Source organism: Trachemys scripta, chromosome 11 (assembly GCF_013100865.1).
Source record: "Trachemys scripta elegans isolate TJP31775 chromosome 11, CAS_Tse_1.0, whole genome shotgun sequence".
Taxonomy (NCBI): domain Eukaryota; kingdom Metazoa; phylum Chordata; order Testudines; family Emydidae; genus Trachemys; species Trachemys scripta.
The window spans coordinates 44,448,068-44,471,126 of NC_048308.1; the positions used below are offsets into that span (position 1 = coordinate 44,448,068).

The 23,059-nt window shown below is 43.4% G+C and overlaps 1 protein-coding gene across 1 annotated transcript in view; it reads left to right on the forward strand.

The window, feature by feature from the left end:
* Nucleotides 1-5,945: 5,945 nt before the first annotated feature.
* PPP1R1C (protein phosphatase 1 regulatory inhibitor subunit 1C) overlaps nucleotides 5,946-23,059 on the forward strand; it is an 84,603-nt gene continuing 67,489 nt past the window's right edge. Inside the window, exons 1-2 of the mRNA XM_034786035.1 lie at nucleotides 5,946-6,394; nucleotides 9,399-9,459. Of these exons, the coding sequence (XP_034641926.1) occupies nucleotides 6,314-6,394; nucleotides 9,399-9,459 (142 nt within the window). The 5' untranslated portion in view covers nucleotides 5,946-6,313. The remainder of the gene's footprint in view (nucleotides 6,395-9,398; nucleotides 9,460-23,059) is intronic.

Consider the following 23,059-nt stretch of genomic DNA (forward strand, 5'->3'; position numbering starts at 1 on the left):
TCAGTCCCTAGCTAACAAAGGAGGGGGTTGTGTTGTGGCTATCTATGCATTAAAGTAAGGCTCCAGACTCACAGGAACATTTCTTTATTTGTTAATACAATGTTTGGATGAGTCATTAGAATAGGACACAAGGAGAGAGAGAGCATAAGGCTTTACAAAGCCAGCATAGGCCCTAGCCAAATGCCCCCAAACCTCCTATGGTGGGAGCTTGCAGCTGTGCAAAATGGCTACAGCTTTCCATGCACTGGGGAGCTGCGTTAGGGGTCCAACATGGACCCAAAGTGGATAGTTCTAGGTATGACGAGAGCGTGGTCAGAGTACGTGACTAGGAAACTGATTCACCACCTCTTTGCAAGGGCTCCCACTAATGGAGCTGCTACCAAGCTACAAAGCTGTCCTCTGACCAGAAGCCCGAGAGAAGGTACAGTGCAAACAACACCCGCCCTTCCTCAAGCTGAATCCTCCCTGCAGAACAAAAGACCTTGGAGGTTCACAGAAGTGTAACTTACACTTCCCTGCATTGGTTTCAGAGAAATTGGATCATGCTCCCTGGAGGTGAAGCCTTGAGGACTGTAATTTTCAAAGTGGTCCTTGCTCTTCCACTTACATGGTCCTTGCTGGTGCCACTTACATGGGGCTCCGACAGCCAGAGAGAGCCCCTCCTCCGCTTCCCCTGCAGCAGAGATCACTCCCTCCCTCCCTGCATTCGCAGATTGCCTCTGGCAGTCTGGAGCTCCTCCCCCGCTCCTCCTCCACTGCTGCCCAGCCTGCCGGGACGAAGGGCTCAGGCCGTTCCTGAGCAAGTTCACAGAGACGTTAGGCGAAGGCCAACAACAAGGGGGCCAGGGGGTCGGAGAAGGGGCAGGGAGGTTTTGGAGGGGGCAGTCAAGAGACGGGAGGGTCGGGAGTTCAGGGGGGGGAGTTCTTTCTGGGGGGGGTGGTTTTGGGCAGTCAGGGTACAGGTAGGGGGTAGGGTCCTGGGGGGGCAGTTGGCAGGGGGGTCTTAGGAGGGTGCAGTTAGGGGACAAGGAACAGGGAGGCTTAGGTAGGGGGTGGGGTTCTGGAGGGCAATTAGGAGCAGGGGTCCCAGGAGGGGGCAGTCAGGGGACAAGGAGCGGGGGGGGTGTTTGGGAGTTCTGGGGGGGCTGTCAGGGGGCAGGGGTGGGGAGAGGGATCGGAGCAGTCAGGGGACATGGAGCAGAGGGGTTTAGATGGGTCGGGAGCTCTGAGGGGGGCTGTCAGGGGGTAGGGAGTGGTTGGATGGGGCGTGGGAGTCCCAGGGGTCTGTCTGGGGGTGGGGGTGTGGATAAGGGTTGGGGTAGTCAGGGTACAGTTAGGGGGTAGGGTCCTAGGGGGCCAGTTAGGATGGGGGGAGGGTATCAGGAGGGGGCAGTCAGGGGACAAGAGGCAGGGAGGCTTAGGTAGGGGGTGGAGTTGTGTGGGGCAGTTAGGGGCAGGGGTCCCAGGAGGGGGCAGTCAGGGGACAAAGAGTGGGGGGAGGGTTGCTTGTTCTGAGGGGGGCGGGAAGTGGGAGGGGCAGGGGCGGGGCCAGGACAGGACGGGGGCGGGGTTAGGGCAGGGCTCCTCCCATCCTCTTTTTTGCTTGCTGAAATATGGTAACCCTACAAAAAAGTCACATCCAGTATGCAGGTTCACAGCCTCAGTGCAGACAGGGAAATATCCTTAAACTAAATGGTGATTTTTGATTATTGCAAATTTGTTTTTTCTTTTCCTGGCAGTTTTAGCTGAATCATGAAGGAAACTAAAACAGTAAACAGCAAAGTGCAGCTTGAGTACTAAAAACAGCAGTCAGCTGATGAGCTAAAAGATTGGGCAGTGCTTACCTATACTTTCAGCTATACTCCAGGATACCATGCAGGCCATAGAAAATGCAAGTCCTCTTTGTGTGGAGACTAAGGGCCTGCCTGTGATCTCACTGACAGTGCTATAAATTACGGGTAACACATGAAGCAAAGGGGTTACGCAGGTATATAAGAGCTCAAAGTCAGGTCTCCCTACTGTTTTGAATGCTGGTATGAATGTTTCCTTTTGATAAACTCTGTGCTAACTGGCTTAGGGCTGCTATTGTATGTTCTTTTTCTTGAAAACCCCACTAAGGTCCATTTAAACTCCTAATTTATAACAAACACATTATGCTACAACATGCAATAAACCTAGATCCTAAGAATAAGCTCAGAGAGAGGGAGCACTACACTGGAAAATTACTGAAGGGGTGTGATAGGGAAAATGGCAATATCATATTTAGGTAAGAGGTTTGAGTCATTTAGATGATAATAATTTTGAGATGTGGTCAAAACCCCCAAAATGTACTGGACAAATTTACTTCACCAGGAGAGATGAACACAGACCTCAGGCTCTGTTGCTCACTTCTCCTTCAGTCTCACAAATGTGACCGATTGGCCTTTTTTTAAAGTGAACATAGAAATTGCCATACTGAATCAGACTGGTCTCCTGCAGCGGCCCCTATCAGATGTTAGAAGATACTAGATCTCTCTTACTGTCATTCTGAATGCCAGTGTTTTTAAAAATGAAATAGTGGTTTATCAGATATCGGGGTGTGTTGGTTAATCACAGGATGACTGTGAGCCACCTATGTGATGCAGCTGCAAAAAAGGCAAATGCAATCCGAGCATGATTAAGGAAAGGCATTTCCAGTAGAGAGAGAGAAGTATTAATGCCTTAATACAAGGCATTGGCATGACCTCATTTGCAATACTGTGTACAGTTCTGTGTTCATGTTCAAGAAAGATTAATTCAAATGGAACAAGTACAGAGAAGAGCTACTAGGGTGGTTAGTTGAATGGGGAGGGGTCTATATTATGAGAGGAGAGTGGAAGAATTTGCCTTGTTTAGCCCAGGAAAACAAAGACTCACAGGGGATTTGATTGCTGTCTATAAAGACGTGTGTGTGCATGTGCGTGTGTCTGTGTGTAAACACCAGAGGAGGGTGAAAAGCTATTTAAGTTAAAGGACAATATTGTCCCAAAAACACATGAGTACAAACTGGTCATGAATAAGTTCAGGCTGGAAATTAGAAGAAGGTTTGTAGACATCAGAGGAGTGAGGCTTAATAGATTCCAAGGCCAAATGGAACCATTGTGATCATCTGGTTTGGCCTCCTATATAACACACGTCATAGAACTTCCCAAAATAGAACAGTCTCCCTATAGGAGTTTTGGGGGCAAACAACTTACTTAGTTTTAAGAAAGAGATGGACAAATTTATGAGTGGAATTGTTTGATGGGGTTGCTTGTGATGATGGGGAAGGACTGGGCAGCCCTGGGGGTCCCTTCTCATTCATGTCTGATATTCCTAAACTCTTATGATTCAGGGATTCAGGGGTTGGCTTCAGGGGTTAGCGAGGAAGTTTTCCCCCCCAGTGTATTCTGGGTTTTTTGTCTCCTTCCTATGAAGCATCAAGAGATGGCCACAGATGGAGATGGGACACTAGGCGGGGAGGCCCAGGGCTCTGAGGTGGCTCTGAGCATTCTCTCTCTCGGATGTTTGGCTGGCTTGTTCTTATTCACATTCTATGGGTTTATGGCCCAGATCCACAAAGGTATTTAGGCTTGAAATCAATGGAAGTTAGGAGTCTAAATACCTTTGTGGAACTGAATGCCATATATGGGGTCAGAATGGAATTTTCCTCCAGATGAGATTGGTAATGTGTGACCCTTAGAACTCCTCAATGCCAACAGGTAAAGGGGATTACAAGAATCCCCTGATTCTGGCATGTACATTCTAGTTCACGAAAGAAGGGGCCATGTGAGGTCTTTAATAAAAGCTTATGTCATATTGATCCTCATAATTGTCACGTGATGTGTGTACAGATATACACAGCTCCTTAAATATATGAACTGTCTGTCACCAACCAAAGAGGAAAACAGCTTTCTTCCATGTAGGTGGTAAGAAATGGCAATTTCTGACAAATGCTAATCATGATCCCTCAATGGCTCTTTGTCAACACCTGTTGTAAACTGCAACCACTTAGTATGTTTTTAAACATGACTTGTCCCTGTCTACACTAGGTGCAGATTGGAATCTAGCAGAGTGCTAATTAAAATGTGTTAGTTACCATGTTTGCTAACATTTTCACATTGTAGATAAAGCCATGCTCAGAAACTCCTGTAATACCTGCATATTATAAAGTGGAGTTTCTGCTGTCATTGTGAATTGCCTTGATTTCATTAACCTTCCAATCAACCACGTATATTCTTGCTCCTATATTGTTTCTAGGGAACACATGCCTACCTACCTAACAAATGTGAGTATTTGTCTATATAATAATAGCTAGCACTTATATAGCACTTTTAATCAGTAGATCTCAAAATACTTCACAATCTTTAATGTATGTATCCTCACAACAACACTGTGAGGAAGGGAAGTACTGTTATCCCCATTTTTGAGATGGAAAACTGAGGCACGGAGAGACTAAGTGACTTGCCCAAGGTCATGCAAGAAGAGCAGGGAATTGAACCCATTTTTAATTAATGCCCTAACCACTGGGGCCTCCATCATTACTTTCCTGCTGGAGGTAAAAATCTAAATACATGGCCACAGTATGCAGTTACTGCATTGTCACTTCAATACATCTAAGCCAAACAGATGGTCCATTCCTGACTTTCTGATTTACAATTGTGTTTAAGGATAGTATGGTTTTTGGTTACTTCTAGTTCTGTTCATATTTTCTGTATGTTCTAACTCTGCTCCATTGAAATCAATAGTAACATGCCCATTGACTTACATGGGAATAGAGTTAGGCTAATGAAGCATGCTTTTGAAATTCCCAGCTGTGGTGTTAAAACCCACTTTCACAGCTCCAAGCACCTCTAAATTTTGGTGATGTTCAAATGCAGCTGAACTCTACAGCTTCCCCCATCTCTATTTCAGTCCATTACCTCAGATCTGAATGCTGTTAAACTAGGGGAAAGTTTGCAGTACAGACCTACCTTTGGTTAAAAATTAAATTCCTTTAATCCTTGGCTTGAACTAAATTGTTTCCTCATTTCATCTTGCACGGTCACTCTCCTTCCTTATCCAAATCTTCACTGTCACTCCATGTAACTAATCTAACTGTCCTTCATTCATTCTCAAGCCCTAAATTACATTAATCTTCATCGTAGCTAAAGTTGTTCCAGTATATCTCTGTGCCTGTCTGTCTTCTTTAAACTGTTGTTCATTCCTCATCTCACTCGCTCTTTCTCCCTAGTTGGTGGCTACATGCCACAGAAGACTGACTGCATCATTTTCAGCTGCAGGCTCACACCCACTCCTTTGCTCCATGAACTGTCAGTGGGAGGCTCTGGCCATAGCTGCAGTTTTTAGCCCAGGAAACATTGCAACAGCTGCAGCACACCTCCATTCAGAGGTCACATAATCCAAGCAAAGCGGATAGCTCTGGTCACTGATTTCTGAATATGCTCCTCTACTGTTTTTGTATGCTGGTGAAATGCAGAGTAAAAACAAATTAGATTCACAAGGAATTATTATTGCTATTATTTATCAAGCTCCTGCTAGATGCAAGGTGCTCTGTAAGCTTAGAGGAAGGCACAGTCCTCGCTCCAAAGAGCGTACAATCCGAAAGCTGAGACTGACAATATGGGGCTGGCCCACATAATCCATCAGCTAAAGGTTCAGGATCAAAGAAGTGGAGCTGTTTATGTAGAATTATCACTGAAAAGCTTCCTGGGAGAAGCATGTTTTAAAGAGGGATGCACAAGAAGAGGGAGGCATTCTGTAACTACTATAAAAGAGATGGAATTATTGCATCCCACCCAGCACTATTGCTACCTCCACCCCCAAAATCGCAAAACTTCCCGATTTGTGTTCATCAATAATTAAGGACCCATCAGCAATACTCAGAGGGAGCTTACGTTGCATTTTTGAGCAGCCAGTTAGTAATGTACCGTGGATAGATCCTCTTTTTCAAATCCCAGGACACCAAGCCATGCAAGGCTAGTATTGCATTTTCAATTAGCTTCTGAGTGAATGCTTGGCATATGTAGAAGTGACCTGCTACACAATTAGATTATTGTTCTTTCAGCTTTGTGTGGAGAGGATCTGAAGGATTGGAAGGAGGGGGGGAAAAGAGCCAGCCAGAGGCATCACTGTGGATATGGAATAAGGGATTGCTCAGCTCCTGCAGATTCACTTGCTAACTCGGGAGTTACAGCTGTTATTAGGAAGCATTCAGTGTGGCTTTAGGGAGTGCGCCAGGGGATAATCACTTAGACCACGCTCTGATTTCTTGTAGTCTGGGCTCTTTTCTCTTCTGAGTCTCCTCATCATTATTATGGAGCCAAACAGTCCTAAAAAGATCCAATTTGCTGTGCCATTATTTCAGAGTCAAATAGATCCTGAAGCAGCTGAACAGGTAAGGAAGACAGATATCTTTCACTACTTGGGGGACTGGGTGTGGGATGAGAATAGGTAATATTCATGGCCTAAATTCTTCTCCAGTTTACGCTGGTGTAAATTTAGATTAAATCCATGGAAATCAATGTAGTTATGCTGGAATAGCCAATATAACACGGGGCAGGATTTGTCCTATTGTGAGAATGCACATTTTAACTCTCACAGGTTTTTTTAAGTATATATTAGCTGTCTGACTTTATTCTTTTAACATGGTTTGCACAAGAGATAAGCACACTTCATCTGAATACATAATTTCGAGCTGAATTAATATGGGAAAATTAGCTGAAATGTATTGTTTCATATACACCAAAATATACATTTTATAATTTGTATTGAAGGGAAATATTGCAGAGCCTGGTTAGGAGATAGCCCACTTGCAATTTATTTTGGAGTTGGAGCAACTTATTTAAATGTTACAAGATAGTAACTTACTGAGTTATTCCCCCACATTTTAAGAATTCTTTACATCACTGTTACTGTTTGCTAAGTATTTCATGCATAGGTATGTGGATGTGGCTATATGTGTGACTATATATACATATGCACACTCAAAAATATAGATATACAGTACATATATATATGACAGCTGAATCTGACTCGCCTGTAAATTTATATACTGTCCAATCCTGCATTTCTTACCGGCTGACCTCTCATTAGTTATATCTCTCTCTCTATATATAGATATATAGATGTGTAGAGCTACTTCTATATATAAGGAACGATAACCATAAAATCTTAGAAGACAGAGGTGGATAATACCTGTTAGTTGGTCTAGTCCATCACTGTTACTATATCATTGTTCCCTGTTGTACATTTACTGTTGTTTTGATACGTATAGTTTTAAATGATACCAAAGATGTAATAGGGCTTTGACAATTCCACTGTAGAGTGATGGCAGTGTAATCGTTTACATCTGGAGGACAGACATCTTTTTCCTTATCTGCTGATGTAATGTCTCCTAAGGGGAGGCGGGCTTTGCCAGGAAGAGATGAGTTGTTGTTGGCAGCAATGGAGGAAGGGGAGATGGGGAAGAGGGGGGTACAAAGAACTTCCTGCAGCCTTCAACCTGCCCAGAGATGGTTTTACTAAAATATATTTATAATTTTGAGAATGATCCTTCTATTAACTTTTGCAAGACCTGGCCCACCACCTTTTGAAACCAATGAAAGTTATTGCCTTCAAGGACTGCAGAATTGGGCTCATAATTAAATCCCTATGGGCTATAAAATATTATGAGCCAAGTTCTGCCCTACATTTATGGGAAGCCCTTTTGATTATGTTGCACTTTTAATTTATGGGCTAGGTGCTCTATAGTTTTATTTTAGATGTTTGAAGAAATTACATCAATACAATCTGGAGTAACTGTCTGAACCTGACTGAGTTACTGTGGATTTCCCCCACTGAGAGCAGAATTGGTCCCTAGATATCCACAGATGTTGCCTAAGCAATTAAAAAAGGGCCAACACGTTGACAGAGAGATTGTCTCAAAATGGTGTCTGGGTTAAATATTCTTGCGCATACTATTATATTCTGCTGCATAAGTGCCAATAGCCTGGGGGCTGTGATATAAAGTTTAGAAAAGCTTTCTTCACAAATATGGCCATTATTGGAGACTATTCCAACATCATGTTAGTTAATTGTCTAACATTCCTATTGGATGTTAATGGAACCATAAAAGCACGAGCGAACTTGTGAAGATTTTAAATAAAAAGAAACCCATACAATGGCGATTCATATTTACATATATAAACAGCTGCCATATAGCATGCTTAAGAAATTTCCGTTTGGAAATATTAATAAAAGGGTTTTTTTTTAATTGCTTGGAAATAGATTGATAGGAATTTTTTTAATGTTCCTGTATTCACTGACATTATTTATCTAGTTATTATTTCTTTGCTCTGCTTATATGCTTCACAGTTAGAGCAACGTCAGTGATAGAAAGAGAGATTTAAAAAAGATATTTCAGTTAATCATTGTTGGTGATAACTATGGTAGTGCTAGAAATCCATGCTCACATAGCAACTTAAGAACAACAAGGAGTCTGGTGGCACCTTAAAGCCCAAATAAATCTGTTAGTTTTTAAGGTGCCACCAGACTCCTTGTTGTTTTTGTAGATACAGACTAACGCGGCTACCCCCTGATACCTGATAGCAACTTAAGTTCTTTCCCAGAAGTACAGATAAGGGGTTATGTTTTCAAAAGGACCTCAGACTATGTTTATACTGCAAATCACTTGTGGTGGCAGGGCCTGTGTAGCTGCATAACACAGTGAAAAGCAGGCTTTGTCCACACTGCAGTGTGGGACTACACGCATCAGTGAAAAACTCTGATGGGGAAGGCAGTGGGGAAAGGCTTGGCAGCTGATGGAGCCTTTCCCTGCTGCCTTCCCTCTGCCAGAGCCTTTCCCCACTCCCAGAGCCTTTCCTTGTGGCCTGCAAAAACTCCAGCAGAAGGGATGCAGCAGGACACTATACTGGTACAAATAGTTGTGTAGATGGGAGAGTTATTTGGTGAGTAGAGAGTCGTGCCTGAACCCATAGGGTTCAGGCATGGCATATCTTTACTCTACTTGCCTAACCAGTGCCTCATCATCTACACTCTATTTATACCCATGCTAGTGGGATATGTAGTGCCTGTACTCTACATGCTGCTGAAAGGAGTGTCTAGCATGGACATACCTTAAGTGACTCAGGTGACTTGGTCTTTCCCTGGGGTTTATACTCCTAAATCACATAAGGATTTTTGAAAATCCTACCCAGTGACACTGATCCTGCAGTATGTTGTACCTGAATTGATTCTGATCATTATTACACTCACAGTTATTAAGACAATATTTTGAAAGCTGTTTTCTGTGTGCCTACTTTTGCCATTGTTCAATAAGACTCCTGACGACTTGTACTTTGTTTTGGATGTAGGGTGGTGGGTATCTTTAATGACTCTGCTTGGGCCTATGTTTTTCACAGATCAGGAAAAGAAGGCCCACACCAGCATCACTAGTTATTATGAATGAACACTCACCCCCAGGTAAGTAAAAATGTATCTTCTAAATCACAAGACTGGTGTATGGGAACAAAAGGCCTGTCTTTTGCAATATAGTTTTAGGAAATAAGTGCATTCAAAGAAAAGAAAATCAGCATTAAGTTCACAGCACTAAATGCCAGATCATGGGCCATACATTTGTTCACGGAAAAGAACTATGAATCTATACAAATCCTGTATAGCATAACTCCCATTGACTTCAGTAGGGCCAGCAATCCATCCTACATGTGAATCTCCTTGATGCACATGGAATGAGGGCTCAGTTGTTTCTGGGCATTGGGGGTGGTCCCAGCTGCCCCTTCCACACACCCTCTCCTTCACCAATGGGATGTTGTGGGGGAATCTGTGGAGTTAAGTTAAACTAACAGAGTTCTTGGTCCTCCAGTTCCTAGAGGGAACCAGGTCAGTTGCAGTGCAGAACTTTAAAACTAGGGGCTTCCGGGTAGGAGGGCCATTCTCTAGTTCTCTGCTGAAGCATATAGTGTCTGTTCTCTCTCTGCTCTGATAACAAAATCTTTGTGGGGCTTGTGCTCTCACCAAAGACTCCCCTCAGAAGTTTTCCTGGGAGAGTTCATGATGATTTGGGGTCAGGACATGCTTAGTCACATATCTATGCCTCCACAAGGCTGCTAAAGCAAATCTGGAGTTTCTAGACCAAGCCATTTTGGAGACACAATGAGCTAAAGAAAGCACTAGAATTATTTTTAAAGAGTAAATCTCGGCAAAATCTTCAAAATATCATAATTTAAAACTCTTTATCTGTTTTTATTTAACCAAACTTCCCTGAAAAATGGCCTTGGGGTGAGATGCAGCATGCACAATTTGAGGATAATCAGTTTCTTTTCTCCTCTGAGGTGGGGATTGAAAATCAAGCTTATAATGGAGAGCTACCAAACTACGGAGAGATTAGTACCACTCCATAATAAAGGCCTGTCAATAGAGTGACTGATCCAAGATTAGCTCAGTTTACTGTTACTGTGCCATTCATGTAATGCAGTTGACAAATTTCCCAATCAGTTTTCACTACTGCTCTTTTAAAAGCTTTTTTGAAAGACTCCAGTCCATTTACAAAAGTTCATTTCCAAATTTCTATAAATGTAACTTTGCATTATTCCTGCTGACAAATTTTATGCTGCAATTTACAGATTAGTTTTATATAGGCATGTGTTTAATTTTCCATTTAATGACAGAGGGCCCAGTTACCATCTTTGCTAACAATGAATAGTTCTGTACTCTGTAAGAAATCCCACTGATCTCAATAGAACTATCTGGAGGTCTGGAACTACTCGACATGAATAAGGGTAGCAGAATTGGGCCCATGCGTAACATATATACAAGAAAAAGAAATGGTTCTCCTAAAAGTGATACCTGGCTTCTAGTGAGCTATAATTCCACCTCCTGCAATGCCATTTCTGGAGATAACACTTCGTGAGTAAGTAGCAAATTAGTCCCAATATAAATAAGGATAATAACAGATCCTCTATACCAGGGGTCGGCAACCTACGGCACGTCGTGCCGATTTTGAGTGGCACGATGCCTGCCTGGTGAGAGGAGGAGGAGGGGCTGGAAAGCACCACGCTGGGGGAAGAAGCGGGGGAGAGGGGAAGCTTGGCTGCCACAGGACCAAGCTTCTGCTTCCTGCCCCGGCAGGGGAGAGCGGCCCCCTGCCCCACTCACCCCCCACCCACCGCTCTCCCCTGCGGGGGCAGGAGGCAGAAGCTTGGTCCTATGGCAGCCAAGCTCCCCACCTCCCCCGCTTCTTCTCATAGCGTGGTGCATTCCGACCCCTCCTCCTCCCTCTCCCTCTCCCTGCCGGCGATGGCCCTTGTGAGGGGGAGGGGGAGCAGAGCAGAGCGGCAGCGTGCACACCGCTCCGTAGAGGAGGCAGAGAGAGGTAGGGATGGGCCTGGGGGAAGGGGGTGGAACAGGGTATATCCCTTCCAGCCCCCTGCCATGAGCCGCTCAGGGAAGGGAGCACCCCCACAAGCCGAGCACCCCAGCCCTCTGCCCTGACCTCCCCCCACACACCCAGCCTTCTGCCCTGCACCTCCACACCCCCCAGCCCTCTGCCCTGACCTCGAGTCACCCCCAACACCCAGCCCTCTGCCCTGCACCCCCCACACACCCAGCCTTCTGCCCTGCATCTCCACACCCCCCAGCTCTCTGCCCTGCGCCCCCCCCACCCCCCAGCCCTCTGCCCTGCACCCCCCCACACCCCCAGCCCTCTGCCCTTACCCCTGAACCCCCCACACATCCAGCCTTCTGCCCTGCACCCCCACCAGCCTTCTGCCCTGACCCCTGAATCCCCCCCACACACCCAGCCTTCTGCCCTGCACCCTCTGCCCTGACCCCTGAACCCCCCCCCAAGGTCTGGGGTCCCAGCTGCCGGCCCGTTGCCAGCCGGCGTCCCGGCCACAGGCCCTGCTCAGCCCGCTGCTGGCCTAGGTGAACAGAACCCCAGGCTGGAAGCGGGCTGAGTAGGCTGGCAGCGTAAGATCAGCATTTTAATTTAATTTTAAATGAAGTTTCTTAAACATTTTGAAAACCTTGTTTACTTTACATACAACAATAGTTTAGTTATATAATATAGACTTAGAGAGAGACACCTTCTAAAATATGTGAACATGTATTACAGGCACGCGAAACCTTAAATTAAAGTGAATAAATGAAGACTCGGCACACCACTTCTGAAAGGTTGCCTACCCCTGCTCTATACCAACTGGGATCATAAAGGCCATAGTTCTGGCCACTGGTTCTACAATCCACAGGATAGGAGGAGCAAATAAGAACCTAATCAAAGATCAATGGGTATTCTCCTCTCTGGAAACACACAAATGAATTGGTGGGAAGGGTTTGTTAGACAAATTTAGACAAACATGGAATCATAAGAGTCTAGAAAAAAAGCAGCTGGATCTCTTTTCACTTTTTGTGTTACCAGTCCCCTTAATATTATTTCCTATTTTAAATGGAGGGAAATCGCCTTGAGCACGTTTTAAAAATAATTCAGATTTGTTCTCATTGCCCTAATAGGTTGTTTGGTTTCTATACTTAGAATTTTTTTCCTTAGAGACTAGCTCTATCTCGGTTCTTTTAGGGTTCAATCTTTCAAGGTTCTGAGCACTTCCTGAGAGGTGCTGAGCACCTTCAGTTCCCATTAACATCAATGGTAGTTGAGGGATGATCCTTCCAGAGCTATACACATAGGGATTAAAGCCAGAATACGTTGGCTGCACAGCTCATAGTAGCCACACTACACAGAAGGATCTGGCTCTCAGTCTCTAACCTTTCCCTAACTCAGTGGCACACACCACATCAGGGTTGCTAGGCCTTAATTTAAAACAAACTCACCTTGACTGCTGTTCCATATTGCAGTTCGTTCTAAATAGGCTCGTATTTCCTTTTGTAAACAGAGCCCTGTTGCAGCACTAAATCAAAAACAAACAGAGACTAAAGACACCTCTCTGATTTACAGAAATTTTTATTGTAAACAAATTGGTGCATGCCTGTTATCTCTCTTCATACAATGCTTACAATACAACTCCACATAAATCATTTTTATTACTATTTAGTACTGCAGCAAGTATCAGTGAAATTTTAACCATGCCATGGAAAGAACATTGACACATTCAAATAATTGGTACATGAGATCATAGCACTTGGCTCATTCTTTGGTTAAAGTAGGCATGAATCTTATTTATTTCTGAATTTTTGGCAAAGTTAGAATTATTTTCAAAAATGAAGTCTTAAAGCTTTCCCAGAAATGGTATGTCTTGGTAAAATTGTGTGTGTGTGTGTGAATGTATTTACATGTGAATGCTTGATGTGTGCATGTGTATAGTGGTGTGTGTGCACATGTGTATGATTTATGTATGTGTGTTTGCGTATATATATATATATATAGAGAGAGAGAGAGAGACTTCTTATATATACGGATATGAGTGTGTATATGTGCAATTGTACATTCCCTCCCTCCTTATTTTTGTATAGAAGCTTCACTATTTGGTTTGGGGAAAGGGTTCTTCTAAGGATTAGGTGTTCAGATTTGAATGTGCTTTTAAAGGTTGAGATGCCTCAACAAAGTTTATTCAGATTTTCAACCCCTTGAAAAAAATGAGGTATAAATCTTGTAAGAACAGGCTCTCCTGCACGATTTCTGGTGTATCTGCTCCTAGAGGCAGCTGATCAGAGCACAGCTTTTGTGGTATTTTGGCATGTCTTGTTGCAGCCCCTTCTGGAAACTAGAGAGAAACAAAACTTATTTGAATCTTGCCGAACTTTATAATAAATTCAATCTGAGTTGTGCTGTACAAATGGTTCAAGGTCAGAATGGCTTTTTTCTTTCCTGAGCCATTTCATCCATCCCTTATGTCTCCTACAAATTCCAGTACAAAACCAGGAATCTATCTGCACTGACGTAAGTAGAGGTCATCCTGCTTTCAGGATAAATAATTTTGAACTAATGGTACTTTCTCAGAAACTATAAGACAAGTCTGTTTGGCTTCCTCAAAATTTACATCAAAGGAGACTGAACACCAGACCACACTAAATGATTTAAAGGCTGTTTGTGGATCTGACTTCAAGAGATACATACAGCCTGGGGGAGCATTGATTTGTGTATTTCCCCCTGCACACAGTGTTTGAACCATCAGATGGCCATATATAACTGCAGTAATAATTTGCAAAGGAGAAGATTTAAATTCTCAACAGCTACAGAACTTCCCGTAGAGGACAAAACATCACTTTAAAACAAAATGAAAGTTAAAAAAAATCCCACTCAGCATCATCTACATCCATCCTGGAGACATCTTTTTGATGGAGGGCATTCTGCCAATATTATGACTATGGTAGGAAGTTACCAACAATAAACCCAAATTGACCTATGGCTTCAAAGGAGTTACGTTTTTCATTGACACCAGTTGAGGATCTGACACATTATTGTATTTATTATGCATTTTAATATATTTTATTTTTAATTTTGGGATAAATGTGATGTTTATGAAAGCAAAGAGCTAATGGCACTGGAGAGAGCTATGCACAATATAGGCCATTCCTATGCAAAGTTCCCTTCACAGCTAAACTCCCTTTGCTGCAATCAGAATTTCAGCCTCCAAAGTTTTCTCCTTTGTTATATATAGTTGACATATTTTGTATGGTTGTAGTTAGATGTTTACAGCTGTTAACAGTGTTGGTTTTTACAATATACTTTGAATGTCAGTATTATAATTTATTCTTTTAGTTGCCTCTCTCCATAATTTCGAAACTCTATTTAGATGTTCCACAGTCTACACAGGAGCAGGGTCCTTATGGTTGTAGTACATGGGAAATGACCACCCTCTCACAACTGGCTCTGTCCTCAGATCCACTTCCTCCCCTCCTTTCCCCACTTCAGAGCGTGTCTCTGGGGACAGCTTGGCTTCCTTGCAAGCTATCCCCATTAGTGTCTACCCTCAGTCCTGCTCTTTCCTTGTTAGTGAGGCTCCTGGAAGGGGGCCGGAGGACTATGAGAATCACATCAGTTTAGGTTCAATACATATTTAAGAGCCCAGGCTGACAATCTTTTATTGATTCTTAGTATTAATTATTTACCTTATTATTTTATTACTAAACATCGTATTCTTTCTTTGAAATACATTTTTAGCATAAAATTAATTAAAAAAGAAAAAGGGAGCTATGGAATATGTGGCAGTGAAAATAAAATGATACTGTCCAAGCAATTCAGGCCCTGATTCAGCTAAACACTTCAAGAGGTACCTAAGTGCTTCACTGAACGGAGAGGGATTTTAGCATGTGCTTACAGTTAAACACACACTCAAGTACTTTGCTAAATTAGGGCCTCAGCTGAGATTAGGCACAGCTCTCTTGATTCTTCTTTGGGTATCTTGTGACAATGTTGCTGAAAGCAACAGAAACCAGAACCTACCCTCCCTGTATACAACCTGCTTTAACAACCAGGGCATAATCATGAACTATTCTCTTCTTATCATGCCCGGGCTGTTAAAAAGCAGAATAAATCACTGCCGTTTGAAATGAAAATATACCAAAGCTGCGTACTAGCAGAGTGTCATGTTGCAATGGCTCAGGAAAAAGCTGGTAACTATGGGGGAAAAAATGACTCTTCATGGCAAAACCATTTCAGATCACAGCTCAGATTTAAATTTATTGAGATTCACTTTGATCAGAATATGACACCTACTTCTTTGTGTGAACTGGCTTTGTCTCTGAGTCGCTATAACATCAAATGGTCTGCCGGCACAATCTGCCCAGGTTGTGTCCAAAGTGTGTAGGGAGTTTGAAGCCATGCTAGGAATTGGGAGTCCTACTGGATCCTAAAGCCTTCAACATAACTCTAAATATTCAGGTAAAAATCTCCCTTTCTAAACTCTGTTTTTGTTTCCTGTTTCTAAATCTTTTTTCCTCTGTTGCACTTCTGGGTTTCTTAGCCCTGCATGTGAATGCTACTCAGGGCTCGAAATGAGGGAGTATGTAGTACCACAACATGCTAGCACCTCCCGTAACCTGTCGTCTTGTTCTCCAGGACCTCTGTTTTCATTTAAAAACAAATATAAGTCTGTGGTTCTGATTGTTGCAAAGATAACTTCAGAAATGGGAGCCAAGAGCAAACCCATGTAACTGTCTGCCTGAGTTTTCAGAAAGTCTGAAACAATAGCTCTGAGGTGTGGGGAAAAAACCCATTCATCTCAGTAGATGTTAAATTAGAGGCCAGTGATGATACTTTACATGTCAACATTGCTAACTATTTCACTGCTCATCAAAGTGGGTAAGAAAGCGGAGGAAGTATACTGTACTACTCTGAAGATGCATGTCATTTACTCTGAGTGACAGCTCAACTCATTTTGGCATCGGGAGTGACTTGGGTTTGGGAAAACACTAGCCCTTATCGGCTCAATCAAGAAGGAGCCAAGCAGAGCCCAACAGGACATCTGAGCCCCAGCAAAGGGAAACCATACCTGAGGAGCCAAGCAGAGATCTTGGGTATCTTTTAACTTCTCACAGGGGATATCAAACTCCAGGAGGCTAGCAGAGTCCAGCTGAGGGCCTGTTATTATATTTTGAACATCTGTACAATCTACTGAAAGAGATGTCTCACTTTTGCTTCCCAAATAGGTGGAGCTTATTTTGTGGGTGGAGCCTGCAAGAATACTTCTATCTTATTCCTTTTTTTCCAGTATGACCCCTGATGCTAATTCCTAGGGATGGACAGACCTCAGTCTCTCTGGCAAAGTCCCATTTGTCACATGTGGAAGTCTGGGAACTGCTGTCTGATGAGCCACTAAAAATATGCACTATATCCCAAATGTCCCAGCAAAAACAATTGGTTCGCTGGGCTAAATTAGGTCACATTCTGAGAATTGTGTGGAAAGCAACCAGTCCCCCACCCATACAAAGGGATCATCCTCTACTCCATAACCATAGGAGCCTCAGTCCAGGCCCATCTTTCCCTCACACTGAAAATGCTGGGCAATGGTGTAACACAGGGGTCGGCAAAGTTCGGCACGCAGCTCGCCAGGGTAAGCACCTTAGCGGGCCAGGCCAGTTTATTTACCTGCTGATGCAGCAGGTTCGGCCGATCGCGGCCCCCACTGGCCGCGGTTCGCCTTCCTGGGTCAATGGGGGCGGCGGGAAGCCGCGGCCAGCACATCCCTCGGCCTGCGCCGCTTCCCGCCGCCCCCATTGGCCCAGGACGACGAACCGTGGCGAGTGGGGTCCGCGATCGGCCAAACCTGCTGCGTCAGCAGGTAAATAAACTGGCCCGGCCGCTAGGGTGCTTACCCTGGCGAGCCGTGTGCCAAACGTTGTCAACCCTGGTGTAGCATTATAGCTGTTGTGACTCCTCTGCCTTCTCCTAAGAAAAGAGACGAGAGTGTGATCTGTAAAGGGCTGAGTTCCCTGTCCCTCTGGAGTAGCTCTGCATGTTCCATCTGCTAAGAGCCCTTTCAGAATAGATGCTAGCTACTAGAGGGGGTAGAGAAGTAAATTTTTTCCCCTGTGACAATTTTTTTTTTAATTTTTGTCTGAATTTGTGCGTGGTGGTGGTGGTGGTTTTGTGAGTTAGCATCTGTTGGGCCTTAGACAACTTCTCCTTCAGATGGCCCCTTTCCCCCAATTAATTCTCAAGTTGAGCACACTAAGCAGGCCAGGCTTCCCCTGCTGGTGTCTGCCCTGCTATGAGGAAGGAGGCAGCATATATGATGGTCCCCTTCTCTCAGATTATCCCCAACTGGTTGAGTGAGAGAGGAGTCTTGCCCCACCCATTCTGCAAGGCTTCTGGCCCTAGGCTCTTAAAGACATAGTGATTAGCTTTCCTCCCAGCACTATTCATTCCTGGACAACTTTATCTCTACCAATATCTCCTAGGTCCATGAATATATATCAGACCTTTCAACATCTTAAAGGGCCGTGCCACATGACGGGGTGGGCTGATCCCTAGGTACCACTACCCTTAAGGGACAGACCACCCCATCATACCTATTACAAAAAATGGACTAATATTTATTAGATTACACATTTTAATAAATGGATTTAGTTTGTCGAATACAGTTTAAATTTCATCTTAGACAAAATATATAGCAGTAAATAAGAACTGTGTCAGGTGCCCTGTGGGAGACAGACATCATGTATATTTGTATGCAGTTATAAGGCCAGTCCTACAGTCCTTATTCAGGTAAAACTCTCACTGAAACCTAAATAAGGACTGAAATCTTGGGCCCACAATTTGTGCTCTGACATTTTTTCAAATGTATGCAGTGTTGCTGTAGCCGTATGGGTCCCAGGATATTGGAGAGACAAGGTGGGTGAGGGAATATCTTTTATTGGACCAACTTCTGTTGGTGAGAGAGAGAAGCTTTTGAGCTTACCCAGCAATAGACTTCTGGCTGCCTAGGCCCTAAGTGCTCACTGTTCAGGAAGCTGAAAATGAGTAAGCCAATAACAGCTGTTTTCAATTGCAAATCTGAGCTTCTAACTTGGTTATAAAATACTCAGAAAAGCAGTAAATCACTAAAAACTGCCATTAACAACTACTGTTTACTTTATTTTTTTATTTAAGTCAGAGCAATTGGCTTTGCTCTATGCTATATGTGAATACCATTTAAGTTGGCTCTGTTTTCAATTTAACTCTGTGACTTTAGGAACAGATGAAAAGAGCAATGAAAATGAACATTTCCCCCCCCTCCCCCCCCCCTTGCTAATAGTAGTGCATTTCCAATCATGTTAGCAATACTAGGAGCACTGGTACAGATACGGCATTGGCAGCCACTGCTGGTTTTACAACCGTGCCGTGCAGACCTGTTTTAGCAGGGCCGGATGGCACAGTGACATTGGTGAAAACTAGAGAAGAACAAATATATGTCAAAGGGATTTTCAGAATGAAGAAGAAAAATCCTACAGTTGAGAATATCCTACTGTTAGTGCACTTGTATAGCTACTTCTAATAGGAGCAAAATGTTCACAGTGGTAAAATGTCCCATTTCCCTATCTATGTATTAGATGACAGCTTATGTTCAGATTACTTACCTGACCCTTATACTATGCAAGGCTTTGTTAAGCAAGTAATCAGTGGGACAACCCATAGAGGAAGATCCAATTCAATGTAAGGGTGACAGAATCTGGCTCTTACAAAACAGCTCCGCAATGCTTTCCAACAAATTCAGGAAAGCTGCATTTGAGCTGGGTTTAGTACAGCCCAGAAAGGAAATATTTCTAAACAGCTAACGCGTTCCAAGCATTAGCGACAAAGCGCAGGCATGAAAAGCTTTCTCTTTGCTGAGTACTTGTGCAAAAGCAGACACTCCCAGAGTTACACGTGCAGGAAGTACATTCAATCTTTTGACGAGAGTGAGGATTTTATACTTCTGGCACATTTTCTGCTCTGTGGCAAACACAGGGAGGCGATTTGCATTTGGGATGAGTGAGCCACAGCAGCAGTTGAATTTTGGACCATTACAGAGGGGCTCAGTTACCATGGTGTTGGGTGCGGTGGAAGTAGCTGCTAGTTAAGTAAGATATTACAGAAGCTATTTTAAATGTCCCCCTTTGCTGATCTCAGGAGTGGATTTAACCTTCAAGAATATTGCATTGGATTCTCTTTTGCAGTCACAGGGCCTGACCCAACTCCTACTGAGCTCAATGGAATTTGAGTCTGACCCTCAAAACATTGCCTGGGTGTTTGCCAGGAAGTACGTGCAATGACAAATGGAAATAAAGACAGAGGCTAGCTGTGCTCTGATGCTTCAGTGATGGCTTCTGTAGAAGTGAGGTTTGACATCTCAGCAGGGCTACCTCTCTGAAATCAAAAATAAGTGGGTCCCCCTCACCCTTGAATTTTTTATAGAGTTTTGTCAAATGTAATTACCCAGTGGCTGGCTGGCTGGCTGCTTGTGGAAGCTTTAGTGCCTCTTACTGACTTATCCTCAATTTCAATTTATAGCCTGTAATTTACTTATCTTTCTTAGTAATTGGGTGAGGGAAGCTCCAATACCTCCATATTATTCCTTGAGATCACAAATGGATTAGTTCGGAATGTAAACATTCACCAGAAACATGGCTTTTTAGCCTGTATGGAACACGTATCATTGGGTTCATTATTTATATAGTACCCAAAGTCTGCTGTTTGTGCTGAAGATGAGAAGGAGACCAGGGCCTCAGATCCTCAGCTGCATCACAGCCACTTTGCACAACTCCAGCACCACAACTAGCAACTTAACTGGCCCAGGGAAGAGCCCTGTGTAGAGGGATCCTTGGAGGGCATAGAGCTAGTATAATGCCTCCTATGCCGTCCTTGAAGGTGGTGTACAGGGCATGATGGGTAGCTGCTGTAACACTCCTTTGCAGTGACAGGTAGCCAGTATACAGCTTTCTCTAACTTGCATGGGGGGCTGGCTCAGCACACAGCCCCAGGATAGCTTAATGCTGCCTTTGCACTCCCCTCCTGCTAGATGCAGTGTGTGTGCCTCTGCTGAGCTGAGGCTCAGGGCCAAGATCTTTGCCTAAAAGAGCTTCTAATCTAAGTTTCTGAACCTTGCTGGGTATACAACACAATATCTCTGTTGAGAAGTGACATGCCCTCAAATCATCACTGCGCCTGTATAAAAGTGGGGCATTGATAGGAGGGAGTGAAACAAATGATGCATACATGCAAAAGATTATGGTAGACCTTACTGCTTCATCTAATTCCTACTGCACAACATTGTCTGATGGTAACTAGAGGCCATATTTCTTCTTATCAGCTCTATACTGCTGGTGTCCATTCCATGCCGTGTCCCAGGGTACAGGGATGCCTTACTGCAGCACTGAACTCGGACAGAATATCTGTGGAGGTCCTTCCCTTAAGTGCAGAAGTTCAGAGGAGGCTCCTCCAACAGCAGCGATAGATGCTCCAGTAGAAAAGCAAACACACGCTCCTTGCACCGAGCATGCACACTCCTCCGTAGCTCTCATCCCCCTCAACCAGGCCTTAAACACCCTTTGAACACCAGCTCTTCTTGAATACAATCTAAAGGCCAAACCCTGAGAGACGCTGAACACCTGCAACTCCCACCAACTGCACTGAGTGTGCAAGTACCTAGCACCTCTCAGGTTTAGTCCCTTCATGTGTCACTAAAAAGAAAGTATCAAATATCAAAGCTATTCACACTCGTATATTGAGTGACCTCTCCTGGCTGATTGAGACCCTTCCCATATGCCAATCATGCTACGAAGTGTGGCCTGATTTGATCTCACAACTGTAATACAGATCTCTGTGTGTCTTGTAACTTCAAGAAGAAAGCATGTGATTTATTTTTCTGTTTATTTTTAATCAGTCCCCATCAGTTAAGTCATCTCAACCTCACACAGCCATGAAATATGGGATCTCGGCAATAGTTCAAAGCCTATTGGAGATAGAAAAGAGGAGAGATCTTTGCGGAGGGCCAAAGCCCAAGTGATGCATTGAGGTCAAGGAGCTCAACTGCGTCCCCCAAGTCTGAGTAACAGAAAGCAAGATTGGACCCTAATGCTCTCAGCAGTGATAACTAATGTGACTAACAAACACTGGACAAAGCTGGAGGTGGATATTCAATTGTTATATGCAGTTTGGAATTTCATTGTAGTTTTATAACTCACCTGATACAAGAAAGGAAACAATATCTCATGACATAGGCAAGTAGCTTACATGCTGAATTTGCAAATTGTGAATTTTACTGTGAAATATACAATATACTTTCAGTGAATATTTGAGCTCAAATACTTTTTGAAAGTATTTATGTTGTTAAAGCTGGGCTGATTGGGAATGAACACACAGAGGTGGTGAGCATGGGCCAATCAGAATTCACTTCTAAATCTAAATGAGCATTCATGGACATTTTTATCACTATTTGCTCAACTGTAATGATTAACTAAAGCTTATACTAGTAATCAAAATTTTGTCATAGGAACAGTTTGCATGACACGTGACACTTTTTAACCTGATTTTTGGTGGTGGTAGCTGGATGTAGTCATTAACTGTGTAGTCCAACACTCCCACCCCAGTAGACATGCACTCAAACCAGCCCCCAACTCTGAAAAATGTTTGCAGTCTCTGGGGAGGGGAAGTCTGGAATCCAAGCTTATTTCTGAATCCAAATTTTGCAGCTAACTGCGAACTATGTAAAGGGCTGACCCAAACCCTCAGAACCAACACGCATGTTTGGGTGCTATCATGCAGATCTGAAATTTCTGTTTCTGGTAAGTGCCGTGACGCTGTCTGTTCGCACTTTGATTGGCTTCAACGCAAATGGAGCTATCGGAAAGTAAAGGAAATAATTTTAGAACTGAACCTTGTACTCTTCGTTTGTTTTCCTCAATCTTATACAACAGCACCATAGAAACAGCCTTCTTCAATCCTAGGGGATTATTTGTATGCCATTTTTTAATATATATGGCTTCATATTACAACTCTCCAGCTGCTTTATAATTTAGTGTCAGGGACTGATGATCTTTGACTATTTATTTCTGTTATCATCTGGGTGCATTATTAACATGACTAATAGCAGTGTCATTTCAGAGAGATAACAGTAGCATGCACAGTGACAGAACAGTGGCAGGGGTGAGAAAGTTACTTTGATAACAACCATTCACCTCTTTACCCTCACAGAGTTTAATATTTTGTCCCAAGATCCTAGGAGAATCCTAATTGATTTCAAAGGGGACTTCTACAACAAAAAAGGGATGGTACAATATGGCCTAGCTGTAACTAGCTAGCTCTTCTAATCAAAGTATTTGTATTATATTTAGTGCGTAACTAGGCACTCACAGATACCATGGTGACAAGTGCAGAATAAAACCGCAGATAGGTAGATAATGTGGATAAATGACCAGCTTTTAGCATTAACCTCGTTTTTTGTACTTTAGGAATCAGTCAAGACAGATCCATTTGTTGAGCTTCCTGAGAGAAAGATTGTGTTTTTTATATACATTAACTATACTTGAAGCTAGGCTTTGAAATAAATGGAGAGTAGGAATTTAATACAGCTGAATTAAATTCAGAGACTCTGGACAAAAATGTAAAATTGTCTGATGATAAAACTTGCCATCAGCTATACAGGACTAG